The 22674-nt window shown below is 43.2% G+C and overlaps 2 protein-coding genes across 7 annotated transcripts in view; both read right to left on the bottom strand.

The window, feature by feature from the left end:
- LOC132239709 (ribonuclease 4-like) overlaps positions 1-15288 on the bottom strand; it is a 195621-nt gene extending 180333 nt beyond the window's left edge. Inside the window, exon 1 of the mRNA XM_059706426.1 lies at positions 15152-15288. The gene's annotated coding sequence lies outside the window, so the exon portion shown is untranslated. The remainder of the gene's footprint in view (positions 1-15151) is intronic.
- The window catches only part of LOC132239625 (ribonuclease 4-like), a 337426-nt gene continuing 315817 nt past the window's right edge, over positions 1066-22674 (bottom strand). For 3 of the 6 annotated variants that reach the window (XM_059706211.1, XM_059706204.1, XM_059706222.1), the window contains exon 2: positions 1067-2366. In XM_059706211.1, the coding sequence (XP_059562194.1) occupies positions 1909-2349 (441 nt within the window). In that variant the 5' untranslated portion in view covers positions 2350-2366 and the 3' untranslated portion in view covers positions 1067-1908. Of the gene's footprint in view, positions 2367-15151; positions 15289-22674 lie in introns of those variants that run through there. The other 3 variants (XM_059706195.1, XM_059706177.1, XM_059706186.1) reach the window with 3 other exon arrangements.

The raw sequence follows: 22674 nt of genomic DNA, 5'->3' as shown, positions 1-22674 counted from the left end.
TGTTTTTTGCTTCCTCGCATTTCAAATCATTGACTTGATTCTTGCGCTCCTCTGGTCTGCTGTCGGGTGTCTGTATAATATTCGTTATTTCAGTCTGTGTGTGCTTAATTTCTAGTTGGTTCCCCAATATAAGATCGAGGGTCTTATTAGTTTTCGTGTAGATCTCATTAAGTTTATCGGCAGCTTCTAAACAGTTCTTGAGAGACCTTAAAAGTGTGGTTCTGAACTCTATTTCTTCCATTGACAATTTTGTCCTGTTTCTTTGTCTCCGCATTTTGTTATGCTTCCTTGGTGCACCCCCTAGTGGTCTTTGTTCGCAGTCTTATAGATAAATCTTGATTGTTGTAGCTAATTCTAGGGAGGGTTTGACCTCCAGGCCAAGTGGCTATGAGAATCAGCTGTGTCAGCAGTGAGAGAACTTCTGTCCTCTAGGGAGGTGCTAATCTAGCCTTTGCCTGAGGCTATCCGGCAAATGGTTCTGCGCTGGGCTTGGGCGGGGCGGGTCGCACAGGATCAACAGGGTGGGCCGGAGAGAGCAGTTATGGCGGCTCTCAGTCCTGTCCCAAGGGGCTCTGCCTCTCTGAGTCCCAGCACCCGCTGCAAAGCTCGGAGAGAAAGCTGCACTAGCTCTGACCGAAGCCAGACAGTCCCGCTTCTCCCGTTTGAGCCTGGGTCCCTAAAGACTCGCCCGGATCTGGTGCTCAGAGTCTGCGACTCCCTCCCGATTGAAAACAACAACCACGCCCTCCGCCGCCAGCCCGCTCCTCGCACTCCGCACCTCAGAATTTGACTTCAGCACTGCGCCTCCTCTGAGTGTCCGTATGGGTTTCTCTTTCCTCCTAGTTGTAGGACTTCCACTCAGCCAGCGTTCCTGTGGTTCTGGGTGATGTCCCTTCCGTTTTTTGGTTTCACTTTTGAAGTAGTTGTTCAAAGCAGCAAACTCCGGCGTTAACCTATGCTGCCATCTTGGTTCTCTGTCCCCTCAAACTTTTTAAACAGGGGGCCAGTTCACTGTCCCTCAGACCGTTGGAGGGCCGGACTATAGTTAAAAAAACAAACAAACTATGAACAAATTCCTATGCACACTGCACATATCTTATTTTGAAGTAAAAAAACAAAACGGGAGCAAATACAATATTTATATTTGCATGTGGCCCGCAGGGCCATAGTTTGAGGACCCCTGATCTAGTGCATTGTTAATACTCCTACTTGCTACTGTGATTCAGAAGTTTGGGAAGAGAAAAAGAAAGTTCTGTATCATTTCTTAATTTTATTAGACCCAAACATAACAAAGTTGCCAAATTACACAGACAGAGCTCTCATTTTCCCAGTTTATATTTCCAATTTTTTAATGCTTCCCCCAACAGCTGACTGCTGGGAATACCAAAAAGCAGATACTTTCAAAACACTCCTTTGTGTTGAAGTAGAAAAAGTCCTGGATTAGTAGCCAGTTGAAATGGATTTTTTGCTTCAGCTTTTCCACTAACTTCAAGGTTGTTAGCAAATCTTTTAACTTTGGGCCCTATATGTAGCAATATCAGCATCACAAGGGTGCATGGTATTAAAATGAGATAACTGAGATGGAAGCACCTTAAATTACTTGCAATGGTATATTATCCATATAATGACTTAATTCCAGAGACTAGGATCTGAGAGGGTTAAGCTGACCAGTACTATAAAAGGAAACAGAAGAGTTTGTAGAAAATTTTATTACAAGAAAGTCCAGCCCCATTATATGTCTCTATTTCCCTTTGATGCATTTAACAAAATGAATTATATAGAGAAAAGGGAGTAATACCAGGTAAGCAGAGGAGGCAGAGACTGAGATAGCTCAAATGCATTAGTCATTGCTATTCAAGGAATAAGTTAAAGGTCAACCACGGGGCCATACCCCCTGCAGGGTAGTATCTATCTGTCAAAGTGCACAGGCACCAGGGGGTTACCCTCACAGGCAATGACAACACGCCTAGTGCTGGCCCTGGCCCCATATCTGCAGTTGTAGGGCGAGGAACCTCCTGTATTTCTGCAGTCTGTGACTCTCACTACACCCGCATGGCAGTTCATCCTGTGATCCTTGCACTGGATATTGGGGGCGTTGCAGATGTTATTAATGGTCCCGATGTCTTCGTGGATGAAGGTGTTGAATTGCTTGCACCTAGGCCTGGTCATCCCACGTCTTTGCATCATCGTGTTGCAGTACAAGTTGGTGCCACCTGTCCCTGTAGAGTCCACATGTTCCCGCTGGAATCCTTCATACGTGGCCAGGCCATAGGAGGGCTGCACCAGCCCCAGCCCCAGCAGGGTCAGCAGTGAGAGCAGAAGCAATGAAAGGGTCTTCTGGAGAGCCATCACTGCCTTGGAAGTGCCTGGAGAGAAACCAAGAGGTAGGAGAAAGGAAGGAAACAAATGGGCACCAGAGAGAGGAGTTGAGAATGGCAAGTTGATATTTCCTCATCTCTACAATCTATTCTTCCTCCCCACTTCTCTGCTCACAACTTTTCTCATCACTGCTTTCCAAAGAGTAAAAAGTTTTCAAACATGATTTCTCTGAAAGCAAGAGCTTTTCTCTTATAGAGAGACAGTACTGTAGCCAGTACAATGACTCAGGGCAGAGACTGACGGGCTGGATGTCCAGGTGTATATGTCCTGTATGGTCAGGGTGTGAAAAGGGAGAAAAGGTAGATCTAAACGAAACTGGACTTGTCTGTCTCTTGAGGAATTTCTCTAGTTATGTGATCTTTGGAGAGTGTTTGGTTCCCTGGAGACTCTGATTCCCAAAAGTTTGGATAGACAGGATATGCCAATGAAAGTTTATGAACTTATTTTAAATCCTGAAATCTGGGAATTGAGGAAGGTGTGGAAAAAAGAATAGAGTAATGTTTAGCATTAGCCTGTCCTCTGATGTGTCTATAATTTTTTTAAATTAAAAAAAGCTCCAATTACAGTTGACATTTAATATTATATTAGTTTCAGGTGTACCACACAGCGACTACAGATTTATATATCTTACGAAGTGATCACCCCATAAGGTTAGCACCCATCTGACACCATACATCATTATTACAATGCTATTGAATATATTCTCTATGCTGACTTGGCATCCCTGTGGCTATTTTTAAAACTGGCCACTTGTACTTCTTAATTCCTTCACCTTTTTCACCTGTTGGCATTCTTTTAATGGTATGAAAATCAAGTCTTTTTGAAATCTTGCTAACCCTATAAAAAAACAAAGTAAAAAACAAAGTATCCAGCCAAAGTACTCTAAAGATAGTAAATATTGGTTGAGTGAACTAATAAACAAAACCAGGGAACTAATGAACAAATGAAATGATATCGGTATAGGGAATGAAGGTGTTTCCCAGGCTTGTGGAATTGACTGATAAAAGAAATTTAAAAAATAAATGTCAACAGCACAATCTTCACAAAAGAGGACTTGGACTGTGACTTTTTTTCCTTGCTGTTCCTATGCCCAAACAAAAACTAGGCCTTGGTGATGTATTTTATTATCATGCATGTATCCTTCATGCTGTGTCTATCTTCTCAATAGCTGTTTTTAGTTTGCTGTCCACTCTAGTTGCAGAATCATGTTGTTGGAACTTTTGGCAGTGGAAAATAAACATATGTTTAATAGAGTTTTAAAACAAGACAAAAACTGAACAAAAACCTTCAGAGCCACAACAAAGAAAGCATTACTATCTAGTGTCAGAACAATTGCTTCTGTTGACCGAGGAAAGGAAGGGACCCAGACCTATCTGACTCTAAAATCAGTGCTTTTTCCACATCTTCTACTCCCTCTCTCTTTCCACTCCCCAAATATTCAGGACATTCAAGACATTTATGTTCAGAGTTGCTTCTCTTTAGCAACAGTTTAACTTAAGGGTTGAATAAGGTAAGAGTGAAAGGGTATTCCTCACCAACACTAACTAACTAGATGTTGCCACCTGATCGTCACTCCTGGGATTAGCATGAACTCATGAACTGTGAATCTCCTTGACCATAGCAATGAGACAGAGCTGACTCACTGGAGCAGTGATTTTCACCCTTTTTCATCTCATGGCAGACATAAACTAAATACAAAAATTCTGCAGTACACCAAAAAATATATTATTTGTCAATCTGACAAAATAAATAGGTATAATTTTGATTCATTCACACCAGGCAGCTATTATGTTGGTTATCACTTTTTAATTTGACAATCTAAGGGAAAAGAGGTCAGTGCTCCTGACTAAATAATCAGGTATTGCATTTTTAAAAAATTCTTGGGGCACATCAGTTGAAAATCACTGTACTAGAGCTGATAAAATTAATCTCTGACTCAACAGGAAGTGAGCAACCCAAAACAGAAAGAACAGTTTTTTTTGAGGGTCATACAGGCCTATTTCTACATATGCAGTGCAAGGGCTGATAGTAGCTGAAGTCCTGGTTTGATGTATATGGGTACCACATCAATAGATATGAGATATGAACTTAGGAAGAGAGAGAAGTGAACAGTTGTGGAAACAAGAATAACAGGGAGAAATGATGCGGATTAACTCCTCATCCTTAGATTAAAGGAACTTAGAACTTCTGAAGGTACACTTAGCACTTGGGTAATAGCTTCATCACAATAATGTACTGTGGGTTATTTTCCCCAAATCTAATCTTGCATGGGTAATCTTGCACTTCTGATTTTGTCTGGTACTATCTAACTTTTTCTCATCCTGCCTCTTAGTGTCCAAGATATGATTTAGAAAGATAACTGGCTACAGAGAAGACCTAAACTATTCATTGAAGAGCAAACCCACAGACTCAGCCACAATAAACAACTGATTTAGTAAGACATCAACAAATATTTGCCAACAGGAGTCCAATGTAGCCATCAATGAGTGTATCTCAAGATTCGAGCTACAACAGAAAATGAAATGATCCCCAAACCATCCCAAAACATACTTTATGTCAAAACTTGTCCCAAAGGCTTTCTCCACTCTACCACATTGATTCTCAAGAAGAACTTTTGATACTGTGATCCCAAAGAACTAGCCCTGCCACTTTAACTATATAATCTTGGGAAAATTACTTAACCTCTCTCAGCATTATTCCTCATTAGTAAGTGAGTATAATAATACCTACCTCTTAGGGATGTTATGAAGAATAAATGATAAAATCAATGTTAAGTGCTTATCATAATTCCAGGTACATGGTAAGTGCTCAGTAAGTGTTGGCAATGATCACTTTTGCAATTTACATTTTTCTTGGTTTCCTTTGCTTCCTTCAATCTGGATAAAATAATGAATGACTACACCAATTTGTATATATTATTGCTCCCCTCTCCATTATTTTGTAGAGTACATGTATTCCTTCCAAATTAGAAGGCTGTTTTTATGTTGAAATATCTCAACTACTAGATTTTATACTGTGTCCTACAGAAAAATTTCCTTGGCACATTGAGTGGAATTTCTCCCTTGCATATCACCATCTTCAAAGGGCTTGGGCATTTTGAGGTTTTAGTTTCTTTTCCCTGAAAAGTTAACAAAACACAGATGACCAGGACTTCAATTCCTCAAATGATTCACATGAGATACAGACTGACTTGCCTGTCACATGACATTTCATTTTAAGCAGCTTTAGGTTGTGAGAGCACAAGAGACTGAGAGCAAAAAGTGCTAGGATTGGCTACCCAGCTGCTAGTTCCATCAGCAGGTCAGCAAGCACCTCCATCCCATTGCCATGTGATTTCCTAGGAAGTAGTCATTTGCCCTAACACCAGAACAGAGAATGCAATGATAATACTCTAAGTAGATTTTTGGAGAAGATATGTGTTTTCACAGCTTTGGCACACTCAATATAATAATGGTGCATATTTGTGGCCTGCCCTATCAAGGCCTTGAGTAGGTCAATGATCTCTATGGAAGTCATCTTGCATCATCATATCAGGGTGGAGGTACTGGTTGGAGAACCTGAGAAAAAGATTGCAAATATTCTGCCAAAATCTGGACCTTTCTTGCTTACTAAGGGATTTTTGAGATTTTACAATAAGGAAAATTTTCTATTAGGAGAGGTTTGAAAACTCTTCTTCCTACTTTCTTAGGAAATGACAGTGATATCAAGTTTGAAATAGGTTAACTCCAGGAAGAAAGATTCATGTGCTGAGTGTGCAACAGTAATTTACTTCTCCATTTCTTCCTCCATAAATTTAAATACTTTTAGTAAGACTGGGCTCTCCCAGGTGCCACCTGGACACTGATCTATAATGTGGGTATTGAAAAAGCAAAGCTTTTGGACCATTTCAGGGCAATGTAGGCAGCATGAGTGGGCACCATTGTGAACACTATGACCAGTACAGTGATATGTTCACAAGAAAGCAAAACTAGTGATATATAATTGTAGGCTATTTACAACTACTTTCTAAGTAAAATATTCAGAAATCTGTTGATAAAAATTAGGCAACAGAAAGTTAACCACTAACTCTGTGAATTGATTAGTATATTATATAATAAAGAGCCAATATGCTAATTAGACCTACTGGAATGACCAGTGGGTGGGAGTGGGGCTGTGAGGCAGCCAGTGCTATGAGGGCCTACACTTGCAGACATTCAAGAATCGGGCCTCTGGTATTTTATAAAGACAGTGTCTGTTTATCTAAGATGTGTTTACTTGAAAACAAATCTAGATGAAGAAGAATAAGTGATAAGCTTGGAATTTTCTATAAATTCCCAAAGACCTCACTGTTTCCTGACATCTGTTAATAAAGTAAAAGATTCAAGAGAAAATCATGGAAAGTTAACTTTATATGAAACTAGAGGCCTGGTGGACGAAATTCGTGCACAAGGTGTGTGTGTCTCAGCCCGGCCTGCACCCTCTCCAATCTGGGACCCCTCAGGGGATGCCGATGTCCCTGTGGGATAGGGCCTACACCAGCAGTTGGACATCCCTCTTGCAATCCGGGACTGCTGGCTCCTAACCACTTGCCTGCCTAGCAGCTTGATTACTGCCTAACCGCTCCCCTGCTGGCCTAATGGCCCCCAACTGCCCTCCCCTGCTGGCCTGATCACCCCTAACCGCCTTTGCCTTGGCACCCACCATCGTGGCTTTGTCCAGAAGTCGAACGGTAGGAAGATGTCCGGTCTCCCAGTCTAATTAGCATATTACCCTTTTATTAGTATAGATAACCACGAGAATACCGTGGGAGCAATCTAGTCAAAGCAACTCAAAATTACCTCCTGCCTAAGACAAGAGGTGGATACCAGGAGTGAATTTTGGTATTCATGCAGGAGTGTGTGTGTGTGTGTGTTTGTGTGTGTGTGTTGGTGTATGTGTTGGAAAGAGAGAGAGAGAGAGAGAGAGAGAGAGAGAGAGAGAGAGAGAGAGAGAGAGAGAAACAGAGGGGAAAGAGAAAGTTTAAGAGAGAGGTAGATAGAAAGTTTAATTAATCTGTTGGTATTTAGTTCTAAACACTACTCCTTTTAGTTTAACTTTTGTAAAAGTAATATTGGCTTATTTGAAAGCAAGAACAATTTGCCTCTCATGAAAATTTTGCTTAGTAGCTATGAGCTCTGGAATTTCCCAGCTCTCTCTGTAAGATGAATTTACATCCATCCTTCCACTCACAGGAAGGGAAAGTCTACCTCCCTATTGACTGAGAAGGCACTAACTGATAGGGAAAAGGGCATTTGTATTTCATGCCATCCTCTCTGGGGGAGCTGAGTAGAGAAAATGGGGAAAAATCAATAGGCCAAGAATTGATGAAAAGAGTTTGATTCTTACTGATTTCAGAGACATTTTTATTTATTAACATACTAGAGGCCTGGTGCACAAAAATCATGCACTTGTGGGAGGGGGTCCCTCAGCCAGGTCTGCACCCTCTCACAGCCTGGGAGAACTTGGGGGATGTCTGACTGCCGGCTTAGGCCCTCTCCCCAGGAGAGAAATTCACCATTTTTTCCTGGGAATGACTAGATCCACTATTTACCAATTGGAGTAGATTAAAGATTTATTGTGGGAGGCAATTTTTATATTGATAAACATGGCCCTTTGTCCCAAAGCTGCCCTTTTTCTGATGTTCCTGGTTCTTACTCTTACCCATGACAGGACCAAGGTTTCATTGTTACATACATGATCTGGATCTAGAAGATGCTGTTTCTGATCTATGGGGCAACTCCAAGAACTGCCTTGGAAGAACCCCGCAGAGTAAATGTGGTCTCCCAGCAGAATGCTGTTCCCCTGCCCTGTCTATTTACCCACATAATTTGGTTTCATGAAAAGCTGCCATGCTAATAAGTAGGTTATTCATAGATTTCACAGAACCAGGAAAGCAATTCAAGAGAAGGATATGTGACAGCTGTTAGTACCCACTGCCTTTGACTTGAACCTCCCAACTACTAACTCTCAGAAGCATTCTTTTTTTTTTTTTTTTAAATATATATTTTTATTGATTTTTTTTACAGAGAGGAAGGGAGAGAGATAGAAAGTTAGAAACATCGAGTCAGCTGGTTCTTGCACACTCCCTACTGGGGATGTGCCAGCAACCAAGGTACATTCCCTTGCCCAGAATCGAACCTGGGACCCTTCAGTCTATAGGCCAACGTTCTATCCACTGAGCCAAACCGGTTAGGGCGACTCAGAAGCATTCTTGTCATATTTCCTGGGCTTCTCCTTATTTCATCCTCAGCTGTTCACAAGAGACTAATCAGGAGCCCCCAACATTCTGTTCCTTGTAGCACCGCTGCAAAACTGATTATCTCCACTGATAACCAACACTTCTTTAATGGTTAATTGTCTCTCCATTTGATAGAACCCCTTGAGAGAGGAATAACTGTCTTATCATCTCTACAGTCTTAGTTTCTAAAACAGTGGCTGACACCTAGGTCCCAAGGGCTTTTTATCATTTTCCTGGTCTAAAAATGCATTCTCTGATCTCACTTTGGGGACCCCAACCATGCAAACTCGCCTGGTTTCTCTCAGCCCTCACCAGCACAATTGGATTTGGTAGTGGTTACCAAACAAGGCAGGTAGAGTAGAAAGGCTTCCAAGAGTCCCAGGAAGCTCTGCTTCTCGCTTATTGATAAATCCTTAAAACCCACGGATATGCCTTCACTTTGGAGGTATTGGTCCCTGTTCCAAAGCACTCTCTCCTAGGAGATATTAACTCTTTAATCAGCAATCAGTGGGTTACACATGCTTGGGCAGGTACTCTTAGAGCCTATCTTAGGAACAGTTTTGGAAACTGGAAGGGCCTGAGGACTTAAGGAGGAAGAAAAGTGGATGAGGTAGTTTAATAAAGAAAACTAGGGCAATTCTCTAGCAAGTAGAATGAGGAAAACAGACACAAAATATTTAAACAAGGGGCCAAGCCATCAGCAGCCAGCTAATAAATCATAAGACTCTATCTTCCCTAACCAAGGACACTTAGGAGCAGGTGTCCTTGGTTAGGGAAGGACACCTAACCAACCAGCGAGTGAGTAGTTAAAATCACCCTAGTCAGGGAGACAGATAACAGAGACCCAGTGGTGCCATTAGTGCCAAACCCAAGAACGAATGAGGTCAGGGGAATAAATAACAAAAAAACCAACAGAGCCAGACAAATCTAAGATAGAGATAAAATATATGAAAAATATATTCATATAATTTAAAATGTTCTGACAGCTTGAACTTGAAAGCTATTTTCCTTTTTCTAAAATATTTGTCTATGTCTCTTTTCCAAAGTTGATGTTTTTTAGGAGCAAAGAGAGGTAATAGGATATGGGGTCCATGGAATAGGGCCTCTACTGACACCTAGCAGCATGCCCAAATCCTCACTCTCCTCCTGTGGGCAGACAAGCTGTTTGAGAGTGGGACCTATTTTTAAATTAATCAGACATCACTCCTTGAGAGAATGATCTCAAACCCTGCTATAAGCTCATTTGATTCATGAGCATGTTAAAAGACATGCCTAAAAAGCTGATGAATACCGTATTTTTCTGTGTATAAAACACCCTCTTGTGTAAGATGCCCCCACTTTTCCAACCCCAAATTAAGAAATCAGTATTTTAAATATAAAACAGAACCATTTTTATTTATTTATCTTTTTATTTTTTGACATCTTCATGGGCTCAGAACGCTCTGGTCCCTGTTGCATCTGCACACTCTGCACATTCACCTCCAATCACGGCATCAGCAGATGTCAGTAACAGTAAGGCTGTGATTGGAGGAAGCCTGTTTGACAAGGAATGGGCAGCTACCCACCCACCTGGTTCCCTCATTGTCTGACTTCCATGTATAAGATGTCCTGCGATTTCCAGTCTAACAATTTTAGGGGAAGAAAAAAAAAATAGTGGCTTATATACGAAAAAATACGGTATTCTGATTGACCTCCACTAAAATTCCTGTCTACAGAAAACACATAAAATCCTCAAGAAGAAGAACCCAGTGAATGCTCTCGCTTGAACACACCCTTGCCTCCCTTTCCTCAGGCACATAATTTTACTTCCTTCCTCCTAAACTCCCAGGGCCCTCCTCTTCTTTAACTGTTCAGAGAATCAAAACCAGGGATGGGCAAACTTTTTGACTCGAGGGCCACAATGGGTTCTTAAACTGGACCGGAGGGCCGGAACAAAAGCATGGATGGAGTGTTTGTGTGAACTAATATAAATTCAGAGTAAACATCATTACATAAAAGGGTACGGTCTTTTTTTTTTTTTTAGTTTTATTCATTTCAAGCGGGCCGTAGTTTTCCCACGGCTGGTCAAAACAGTCCCTGCTTGGCTTGCTTCTGTCACTCAGACTGAGAAGCAAGCCAATAGCAGATAACCCTCCCCTTACTTGCTCCACCATAACCACACCCTTGGCTTCTGTAATCTGGCTTGCTTCTTGCATCAGACAACCTCCCAAACTGCCACGTGTGTGGAAAGACCCCTGAGTACCCAGAAGCTTATAGTGTATAAAAGAAGGTCAGAACCCAGGTGCCAGGGCTCAGCCTCTGGAGGGGACTCTGCTGAGCCAGCATCAGGGCGAATAAAACAGTTCTCTTCTGAACCTCCAAGTGCCTATGGTTTGTTGCTTCCCACCAGCCTGATATCTGCCATAACAAGATTTTTCCTTCTCAGGGTTCTAGCAGCCCAGCCTAGGCTCACTTCTTTTCTTTTCTTCTTTTTTTTTAGGTTCAATTTGTTACTGTGACTTCCTTTCCTGAGTTTAGCAGCCCAGCCTAGCTAGGCTCACATCTGTTACTGTGACTTCCTTTTCTGAGCTTACACAACCCGGTCTAGGGTCACTTCTGTTACTGTGACCTTGCTTCTGCTACCCAAGGCTCTTCCTTTGTGTCACTGTCCTAACCTTTAATAAACATACTCTGAAAATCAGCTGGACTTGTGACTTAAATTCTTTCCTGCATGAAGTCAAAACCTACACATCCCAGACCTGCTGGCCCAGTCCTGTCCCTTTCTGGTGATATAGGCAGCATGGAGAACCCAAAAAGGACAAACTATCCCTGCCTTTCAGTTGTGTTGGGACACAGTCCTGCCTGTGCTTCACTCCCACTGCCCCCCCGCCCCCCAATTCATCCCCACCTCCGCAGTCCTCTCCCTGCTTGCCTGCTTCCCCAACCAAATCCTAGCTAAAAGGAAAGAAGTTGGGGATAGTGAGAAGAGGACCAAGCAAACTGCCATAAACAGCTTTCCCTCAGTACTTGGTGCCTCAGGGTCACTGAAGCCTCTGGAGAGGAACGGACAGGCATGTCTCTGACCAGAACATCTGTTCTGCCAAACACCAAAGTTCAATGTCTTTTAGGAGCAACGAGAGGTAACAGGATATGGGGTCCTTAGAGTGGGGTCTCTATTGGCACCTAGCAGAGTGCCCAAATCCTCACAGTCCTTTGTGGGCAGACAAGCTATTTGGGAGTGGGACCTACTTTAAATTAATCACATATCACTTTTTCAAGAGACACTGAGAAGTTAGTTGTAAAAAGTTATCAACCAGTCACTTGTTAGGGAAGATGGCTGCCAGGCCCATTCCAACACCCTGATTGCCTCAGCAGTCCCAGAAGACTAAGGCAGCAGCACCTCCCACAGCCTTTGGGGACAAGATGACTTGATCAACACAACCCTTCTCTGATGAATCGCCTAAAAACAGAGACAAGGGACTCCACTCCAATATCACATTCACACACAAATAGTCCCATGGCCTGAAACACCAGTTCCAGCCCAGCTCACACAGACAGATCAGCCTCTGGGATTAGTTTGGCAGTGATGGCGGGGAGCAGCCTCCAGCCTCTGAACACAGCCACATCCCTTCTCTGCCTCTAGGAAAGGGGTGGGCAACCCCTGATACGTGTGCCAAACATGGCACGCCAGTAACTTTTGCTGGCACGCGAAACCCTCTCTTATAATCTTCTATTTACAATTGTGAATCTTTGTTCTCAGTGATGAATTTTGTTAAGTCTCGTAATAGGAGTAGCCTGACAGATGAAAGTAGTAGCTCGTGCATATCTCTGAAGGTCACGAAATATAAACCTGATGTAAAATCGCTGTCATCAGTGATGTGGCAGCAAAAGTCCCACTGATAATATCAAACAGAGTCATAAAGTTTTCTTTCGGACTATCAGTGTACATGTATACATTAAAAATAAATGTATTTTTCATCATCATATACTGTGTTTTTGTCGCTCGAATGAATTATATTATTTTTTCAAGGTTCTTCACATACGTACACCTTAAGGGATATCAAGTAGGCATAACATGTTCTCAAAAAATTAGGGTTGGCATGCAGAAGAATTTTGAGTCAGAGATTTTGTTGGTTTTGGCATGCACTCACAAAAAGGTTGCCCACCCCTTCTCTAGGATTTCACTGAATAACCTTGGGGAAATTCACAACCTGCCTACACAGTTGACAGTGCAGTCAAGTGAATGGTGAATGGTTGCTTTCATTCTAATTGTTTTATTTTCAGCTTGGCACAATGAGGTTATGAGGAAACAGAAAATTAGATTTTTTGACAAAATAGTTTTACAATTTTATTAAAGTGCATCTAAGTGCTTATCCATTTGTATTTCAAAATATAACAAGAAATTGTAGTCTATGATTAATAAAAACTATATCTTTGCCAGTGATTGTAATAAATGTGAAACAATTGCCAATAGAAAAATGCACTCATATATTTAAAAATGTTCTGACAGCTTGAACTTGAAAGCTATTCTCCTTTTTCTGAAATGTTTTTCTATGTCTCTCTTTAAGCCAATAGTTTCCATGCACAGACAGGGGAAGCTTGGGTTGTCCTTCTAAGGACTCTAGTGCTGGTGCACTTTCCCCCTTTATGCAGAGTACACATGTTTAATTCTGTCCTAAAAACTAATTGTAAAATTTTTTTGATGGAGGAAAGAGGTTAATCTCCACATTTCTTTATAACTTACAAAGTTTTGGTCTATAGGCATGAAACTTTGTTAAGAAGAAAAGTAATGGTTAAAAGCGGATGAAGCTCATGTGAAAAGAAGGATCATGCCTCCACTTCCAGGAAGGGGAGACAGTTCTGATAGAGGGAGAATGGGGCACAGGCCTGCTGACATGGCCTATTTCCAAACAGACAAACAGTAAATACTCACTTTTCAACACACTCTGGGCTTTATGCCCATTCTCTTTTAACCAAATGTTTCAAGGTGTTCTTCTGAGAATAACTATTTACAGAGATTGCTTTTTGCTCAAATACAGAATAATGGAAACACCTAAAGAGGGCTTTGGCCAGCCTGCTTTGGTCCACTTTCTTAGCCACCTACTTTAATTTGTGAATCACACTGGTAAATGCTTCAAACAATACCTTGACCAGCCTCTTACCTCTGCCTGCTTATAACCTGACATCTGCACTTCTGACAAAAGCCAGAGCCCTTCCTCTTTTCCTGGAATGGCTTTCCTATCCTCTTTGCCAAATGGTAGTTTTTCTCCTCATTACTGGAATACCTTTATTTTCTATGAGTCCTGTTACAATACCTGGGCACTCTGTGCAATCATAGAATAAGAGAGAGAGGGACCTCAGAGACCATTGTGTTAAATCTTCATTTTACAGATGAGGAAACTGAGGGACAGAGAAAGACAACATGTATGGCACAAGGAACATCTAGGGTTCCTAGCGTAGAAGCTTTCCAATGCACAACACAGCTTTCAGTTTCTAACTAGTAATTTCTAGAAAATCAAGATGTTGTTTAAAGGTGCCTGTGAAAGTTGCTGTTTAAGAGAAACCTACTTTGAGTATTTCCCTGAATTCAAAAAATATATTACTTTATCTGTAAAAAAATAAAGTTGCTTGAAATAAATGTAACACAATTATCATTCTGCACTAACTAACTAGTTAGTGGCCTTGCAGTTTAAGTATCTCTATGAATACCTGAGGCTGCTTCTGGGAAGTTGGCTACCTACTATTCAGATAATTAATCACTTGGGTTTCTAGTGATTACATTTATGACTTGACTATAAGGTTCTTAATGACACATAGGGAGGGTCCTGGCTAATTGAAGATTTCCCTAGTCCCCACAATGGTGCTGAGACTGCTTTTACTGTCCTTTAGACACAAAGATGTCATGTCATGCCCATGTGCTGTTGTCTGTGGGTGTGCTGTGTCCGAGTAAGAAGGCTGAGGATCCCGATGTTGCAGTAAGAAAGCTGAAAGAGGAGGCTGCTGGCAGTGTCTCCAAGAATTTCAGGCACTGACTGTGGGTGGGTTAAGGGTGAGGAGACATAGGAGAGCAAACAGAAAATGAAAGCATCAAATGGCATTTCCATTTGTAAGAACTGAACAAGTTCTGTGTCATAAATCTGGCGATCAACCTAGTAGCAAGTAAAGAATCCTTGGTTTGAGCAAGTGTGGGCCTCCCTGGACAGCCCAGGCGGTGGTCCCTTGGAATTCTACCTTCTAGGCTATAGGCATTCGCACTGCCATCTCTGCCCAGCTGCGGAAAGTAAACATGGGGTGGGAATGTAGCACCGCTAACTTTACAAAACTGCATTTTTGCCTCCTTCCCATTCCTCAGCTCCCAGTCTGGTCCCATAAACTCCCGAATTACCTCCATAAGAAGGGACTACCCAGGCCAAAGCGCCCCTGGTGAAGTTAGGACAGGAAGCAGGAGGAGGAACAGAAATGTGAACCCATCTTGGCCTGGGAACAAAGTTGCTGAAAAGGGCAGGGCTTAGAAAGAGAAGTTTTTTTTTTTCTCACCCGCTTCTTCCTCCTTTGTAAGAAAAGGGGGAGCTGGTAGAAAACGCGAAGATGCTGTTTGACTCCTGCTTTGGATCTGCGCTGGGTCCGCGTGCGTGTGTGTACATTAAGGGATTGGGGTGCTGAGTGTAGGGGAGTCCAGGGCCTCGAGGTCTTGGGTAGTTGGTACCACTCCCAGTTTCTCTGAGAAAACAAGCCTCTGGGCCCCGCCTCCGGAGGTGGCGCCACAGCAACCCCCGCCCCAGTCGCAGTGCAAGAGTCCCTGCCCAGCCCTCTAGCGACCCTGGAGATCTGCATTGGAGAATCAGGGTCAGGGAAGAAGCAGCCAGCTTGGACTGCAGGATGCGGGACACCGGCCCTGCCTGCAGAAGCCCGAAGGGTCAGGGGCTGCTGCTCCCAGGAGCAAGGAGGCCTCCAGAACCCAGGAAGCCAGGCAATTTCGTCTCCAATTCAAGTCATCAGCCTGCTTCCGCTTAGCGTTAGTTCAGTGCTAGTCTCTTTTGCAGAACAGTTTGGCACAGGAGAACTTTGGCAGGAAACAGAACTTTTCGCAGAAGCTCCTAAAGGGGGAAAAGCAAATGTTAAAAGCTGGGGTTAGTCTGGGATTTGAACCCAAAGCAAGAATTAAAGTACCCACATAAGCATCTGTCTACACTTAGGTTCTCCATGGACCCCTCTATAGGTATTGATCCCAAGCCCACTTCCCAGTAAACTTCCTGAATGCAAATGTTTATCTCAGCGACTGTTTGCCAGGGAACCTGACTTATGACACAAGAATATAGATGCAGACCTAGCTGGTTTGCCTCAGTGGATAGAGTGTCAGCCTGTGGACTGAAGGGTCCCGGGTTTGATTCTGGTCAAGGGCACATTCCGGGGTTGCAGTTTCGATCCCTAATAGGGGGCACGCAGGAGGCAGCCCATCAATGATTCTCTCTCATCATTGATGTTTCTCTCTCTCCCTCTCCCTTCCTTTCTGAAATCAATAAAAATGTATTTTAAAAAAGAATATAAATGCAAATGTGATGTTTTGTTGTTTTAATTCTCACCTGAGGATAGGTTTTATTGATTTTTAGAGAGAGAGAGAAACATCGATATGAACGAGAAACATCCATTGACTGACTCCTGTACGTGTCCCGCCTGAGGAGTGGAACCCTCAACCTAGGTATGTGCCCTGACTGGGAATCCAACCCATGACCTTTTGAGTGTGGGACGACGCTCCAGCCAACAGCTACCTGGTCAGGGCTGGATGTTTGTTTTTTCAATATGTTTTTATTGATTTTAGAGAGAGTGGAGGGACAGAGAGATAGAAGCATCTCTTGGCTGCCTCCTGCATGTCCCCCACTAGGAATCCAGCCTGCAACACAGGCATGTTCCCTGAAAGGGATCAAACCACGACCCCTTGGTTCATGTGTCCACATTCAACCTCTGAGCCACACCGGCCAGACTAGATGGGTTTTTATTTTAGAATGCATACATGTAAAATGTTGTAAATGTTATGAATATCCAACAATAGGGAATTTGTTTGATGGATTGTGCTACATCCCTAACAAGAAATACGACAGAGCCATTCAGAGTAATATAGATACTTTTTGACTTGGAATAAATGTTTATGATGCATATTTTTTAATAAGCTTTTTTGTTATATATAACATACAAGCAGAAAATGAACAAAATTAAGTATAAAACTCAATAAATTAATCTAAAGTGAACATATATTTGTTCACTACTACCTAGGTTAAGAAACTAAATTTTAGCAGGGGCCCAGATGCATTTTAAGAGAAAAAGTAGAACCTGAAACCACATGTATATAGTATATAGTTTCCTATACTTTATAAAAACATATACATAGCATAGATAAAAGTGTGGAGAATTATGCACTAAAACATCAATGTTTTTATAGGTGATGAAAATACAAGTAACATTTCTATTTATCAAAAATTTTATTATTTTGTGTCTTTCTCAATATTTACCACTCACTTGGCAACTTAGAGAAATATACACTGGAACTTTTTTAATTGAATGATTACTTTCTATTGAATTGTTCCCAAAATTAATTAATGAGAGCCTCTAGTTCTATGAACTCTATTCCTAGGTTTCGCTACTCAGATTTCGTGTTCTAATGAAAGAGATTGGTGAACAGACAAATACATTAATAAATATAAACATCACTTACAGCTCTGGTAGAGGAAACGACAGGGGAGTGTGAGGAGATAGCAGAGAGGAGGTGCCTGAAGCCGGTCCACCCTGGCTGCTTGACATAGTCGCTGCAGGGAAGAAACATCTGCACAGCATATGTTTTAAGGGACCTGGCGTATATGGCATACTGTTCTTAATATGTTTGCTCCCCCTCTTAGCACTATGTGCTTTAACCAAGGTTACCTCTCAGAAAGGTTGTTTCCCCAGGTAGAGATTTTTCCCTGGAGTTAGGGATTAACAGGACTAAGGAAGGGAATAAATCAGTAAAACCCCTTAACTAAGTGCCAGGCGGGTAGTTAATCACTTTAACTATGAACAACCACGCTTAAACTACATAATCTTTACTTAGGATAATCTCCTTCAGTTACTTCTTTGTAGCTTAACAGAACAATAGAGTAGTGACCTTAGAATGGAGATAACAAATGCCCTAACCTTTGGAATAGAATGGATAGGATTAAAATAAAATGGTATAGATACAGATGTAACAGGAGAATAAAGAGAGAACCTGGAGAGAGAACCTGGCTAGAACCTGGCGAGAGAACCTGGCTAGGCTGCTGGTCAACTGAACGCTGCCTCCGTGTCATTCCTTCTTTGCTGACTCTGTCCACACCTTTGGGAACCTCTGGACCTCCTGGGGCTGGACCCCAACAAGGAGGGATCATTGGAGGGCACAACACTTGAGTGAGTTTTGATAATTAATTAGAAGTTAGATGAAGAGGATGGTAAGGGCGTTCTCTGTGTGAAGAGTCCCATACATATGAAGAAGGGAAATTTAGGGTATTTGCCTATTGAATCCATTCTTATCTTCCCACTAGTGGCCCAGTGCATGAAATCCATGCATAGGGAGAGGGGGAGGTTCCCTCAGCCCAGCCTGCACCCTCTCCAATCGGACATCCCTCTCGCAATCTGGGACTGCTGGCTTCTAACCACTTACCTGCCTGCCTGCCTGATCACCCCTAACTGCCTCTGCCTGCCTGCCTGATTGCCCTAACCTCTCTGCTTGCCTGCTTTATTGCCCCTAACTGCCTCTGCCTGCCTGCCTGATCACTCCTAACTGCCCTCCCTTGCTGGCCTGATCTCACCCCTAACTGCCCTCCCCTGCCTGCCTGATCTCATCCACAACTGCCTTCCCCTACTGCCTTGGTTTTCCCCAACTGCCCTCCTCTGCCAGCCTAATCTTGCCCCCAGTGGCCCTCCCCTGCCAACCTGATTTCACCCCTAACTGCCTTCCCCTGCTGGCCTGATCTCACCCCTAACTGCCCTCCCCTGCTGGCCTGATCTCACCCCCAACTGCCCTCCCCTGCTCACCTAATCTTGCCCCCAACTGCCCTCCCATGCCAGCCGGATTGCCCCTAACCCACTGCTGGCCTGATCTCACACCCAATTGCCATCCCCTGCCAGCCTTAGCACCCCTAACTGATTCTGCCTTGGCCCCACCACCATGGCTTTGTCCGAAGGAAGTCTGGAAGATAGCTGGTCAACCCAGTCTAATTAGCATATTGCACTTTTATTAGTATATAGATAGATTATATAGGATAGGATTGCTTAAATGAGGAGGAAAAGCCTTTTTCAGCAGGAGGAGATGCTCTTGGCAGACAAAAACACATAATCCCTATATCTGAACTGATAGCCAGCCATGTGCATTATACTGCCAAAGTGGTCATTAAAAAATTGAATCGCGTTCTAACCAGTTTGGCTCAGCAGATAGAGTGTCAGCCTATGGACTCAAGGGTCCCAGGTTCAATTCCAGTCAAGGGCGTGTACCTTGGTTGCGGAAGCATCCCCAGTGGGGAGTGTGCAGGAGGCAGCTGATCGATGTTTCCCTCTCATTGATGTTTCTAACTCTCTATCCCTCTCCCTTCCTCCCTATAAAAAATCGATAAAATATATTTTTTAAAAAAATTGAATCACTTTCTTACACCTTACACCAAACAGCTGTTGCCCTTAAAATCCCTCCTCAGCCCCACCTTAGGTTCAGCCTTTGCAGTTCACCCAGATTAGGTTCTGATTGATCAGTTTCTATGCCAGTCAGTGTCCAAAGCTCTGCCTCCTAGGTAGCCATTGGCTCCTGGCACTTTACCCAGATTAGGTTCAGATTGGTCACTTTCAATGCCAGTCAGTGTCAAAAGCTCTGCCTCCTAGGCAGACATTGGCTCCTAACACTTCAACCAGATTTGGTTCTGATTGGTTGGTTTCTATGCCAGTCAGCATCTCTGGGCCTATCTCTGGGCCTGATCAAAGAGATAGAGGCTGGAAGGAAAACAGGCATGGCTGCTGGTGAAGCTGGGAGAGAGAGAGGCATCAGACCCTGCATCTCTCTATGAAGGCCTCTCCCCAAGCCTGATCTGCAGCCCCTTTGGCAGTCAGTGCTGAGTCGCTGCATCCCACTGACTTTCACTGATGTAATGACCCAGCACTGACTTCCAGTGTTTGGTGGAGACTTGGTCGTTGCAGACATTATGGACCCTGACTCTTTATATAAATAGAAGATTGGTGCTTCAATACTCTTATTCAAAATCTGGTTGTCTCATGGAAAGTATCCTACATGGACTCCCTACCTCTAGCCTCTTTTACTTCCAACTGGTAATGTAAAAACATTCAAACCTGTAAAGAGTTCATGAGCTTATTGGGGCCAAACTATCGACAATTGCCGGGAAGAGGAATCTGAACGGATTGGGATAATGCTCCAGGGAATGGTGGTTTTTCATCTTAATTTACACTTTACATTAAAGGAGGCAGCGTAAGTCAGTTACATGAAATCCATTGGTGATAGATTAAGAAGGCGAAGAAACCAAAGTGGAGGGCGGGGAGAAACCTCTGGGATTGGATAAAAAGTGAAATCATAGACACATCCCTAAGGTGGTTAGCAGTCAACAATTAACATGACAACAATAACAATGAAGGAATTTGTGATATTGAAGGGGAAAATAAGACATTTGTTAGGGCTAGCTATCTGAATCTGTGCCAGTAACCTGCATTCTGATGCATACTCCTGCTAGCCGATAATTAACTCCATTCTTATCTGTGATGTCTGTCCTGCCTTGCAGAACCTGTTTCCCAGAATACTCCCATTTTACAGAGGCCATAAACCATGGACTATATACAACCCCCTGAGGGGGTTGGCAGCTCAGATGCCAGACAGGACAAGCCTTTGAGTGTAATCTCACTTCCCCCATCCCAACTCATGGGGGGCTGCAAAGCCTGTGAAAAGTCCAGAAGCCTGATCCATATTTGGGGGACAAAGAAACTAAGGGTATAAAGGGAAAGCTTTGTCCTTATTCATCACTCAGGCTTTGGAAACAGACTCCCCTCAGTCACTGTACTAGTACATCTGCAAATAACGGGTTTTTCCTGAATCTTCTGAATACGTGTTGTGTGTATTCCAGTCATCTGGTAAGTTCTGCAACATAATTTGGTTCCCTGACCAAGAAATGTGTGGCCGAGTTGCCCCCTTGAGGCACCACTGCATGAGAGCAGGTGCGTGGGCCCTCTCATCTGAGCCCCCCATGATGAGGGGAAAGGCGCCACCAGTGGTTGACTGGGTCCCAGTCTTCACCGCACTTGGTCGTATCGGGCCACACCCCAGGCCCCCGGGCTCCAGTGTACCCCAAGGAAGACAGGAAAACCTTTCCGGGACCTGATGTCTGATCAGGAAGTTTCCCCGAGGACCCAATCCGAGTTCAGGCCTGCCTTTAGGGGCAGAAGAGGCAGCTGATCACTGCCCATGCAGGGACTTTGCCTCAGTTCAGGGACTTTCCATGGGTGGAAGCCAAAACTCGGACTGACTGTTGTGTGAATGTGAGTGTGATAGTCTGCCTGAAGTGAAAGTTACCTTGTGGTTGTCCTGTGTCTCTGTTAACTGGGAGGGATCCAGGGGTCCTCAAACTACGGCCCGCGGGCCACATGCAAATACAAATATTGTATTTGTTCCCATTTTGTTTTTTTACTTCAAAATAAGATATGTGCAGTGTGCATAGGAATTTGTTCATAGTTTTTTTTAAAACTATAGTCCGGCCCTCCAACAGTCTGAGGGACAGTGAACTGGCCCCCGTTTAAAAAGTTTGAGGACCCCTGGATTACACCATTTAACTTCAAACATGGGAAGTAGTTCCTTTAAACCCACTGTCTTAGAATGTATGCTAAAGAATTTTAAGAAGGTCTCAGACCGTTGTCTGCAATGCAGATGCCTCTCCATGAAATCAGGGCCCCCCAGCTTATGGCCGAGGAGGAGAAACAGAAATTCCAGGCCTGGGAAATACAGTCTTTCAAAATAGTCTATTGGAGAGAATGCTGACATTCTGGGGAGGGGCAGTTCCCGAACCAGAGACAGAAGACATTGCTCTGTGGTGTAAACTTTTAGTGTGTTGCGCACACCTTCATAAGAGTGTTTGTTGATGTTTTGTGCCTCTTTGTTGTTTAAAGATGGGGAAAGTCCTTCTTTGGGGAAACCCAGTTAGGTGTGCTGAGGCTGAACATGTGACAGAGACTGCAGGAAAGTCCTAACAGCTACCAAGAACTTTATATCTTGGGGACACTGCCTGCTCTCCTCTCAGAATGTTGGCCACTGTTATGGGTTGGCTCAGCGAGATAGACCACTGACTCAGAATTTAAATTTAAGAGCCTTTTATTAAGCTGGCCAGCTGACCACAGCCTGCACTTCCCCCTCTGGGAAGGTTTGCAGCTTGTGGTAGAGACCAATGGTGCACTATGATCTTTTATAGCAAAACAGTGTTAGAAAAAATTAACTACAAAGCATTCCATTAAAAGTTCATAAAGAGTTCACAAGCACAAAAGGGGGGTAAACAGAGTCACACCTGGCTGGAGCGTATCATAACACATTGTTTTTCTAAGACAATCTAGCAATTTTTCTTCCATGGTTCCTAACCCTAATACAATCCTTCTTCATATCCTGACACAATTCCTCTCCATACGTCAGCCCCCCCTTCCAGTACATTCAATTTCTTATGTCTCATTTCCTCCCTTAGCACATTCTTTAACATTTTGTAACCCTTCCATGACTCAGTCCCACACCCTGTAACATTCCCTACTGGTCTTATGCCCGAATCAAATCTTTGATTCAGCTCCTTCCTCTAAGATTCTGGTGTATTGGGTATGTAGGACCATTAATTTTACAGCCTGTATTCGACTCTGTATGAAGTTGAGGAGGCATCTGGCAATGCAGGGGCCAAATATTAGCCCTAGGAGGAGTATAATGATTGGTCCTGCTAGTGCGGAGAGCAGGGTAGTTAGCCAGAGGGACCAAGAAAATAAATTCTCATACCAATTGCCTTCTGCCCTTCTGGCCTCTTCTCGGTCGGCCAGCCATT

Source organism: Myotis daubentonii, chromosome 1 (assembly GCF_963259705.1).
Source record: "Myotis daubentonii chromosome 1, mMyoDau2.1, whole genome shotgun sequence".
In the NCBI taxonomy this organism is placed as follows: Eukaryota; Metazoa; Chordata; class Mammalia; order Chiroptera; family Vespertilionidae; genus Myotis; species Myotis daubentonii.
This window is presented reverse-complemented; position numbering and strand designations above follow the sequence as displayed.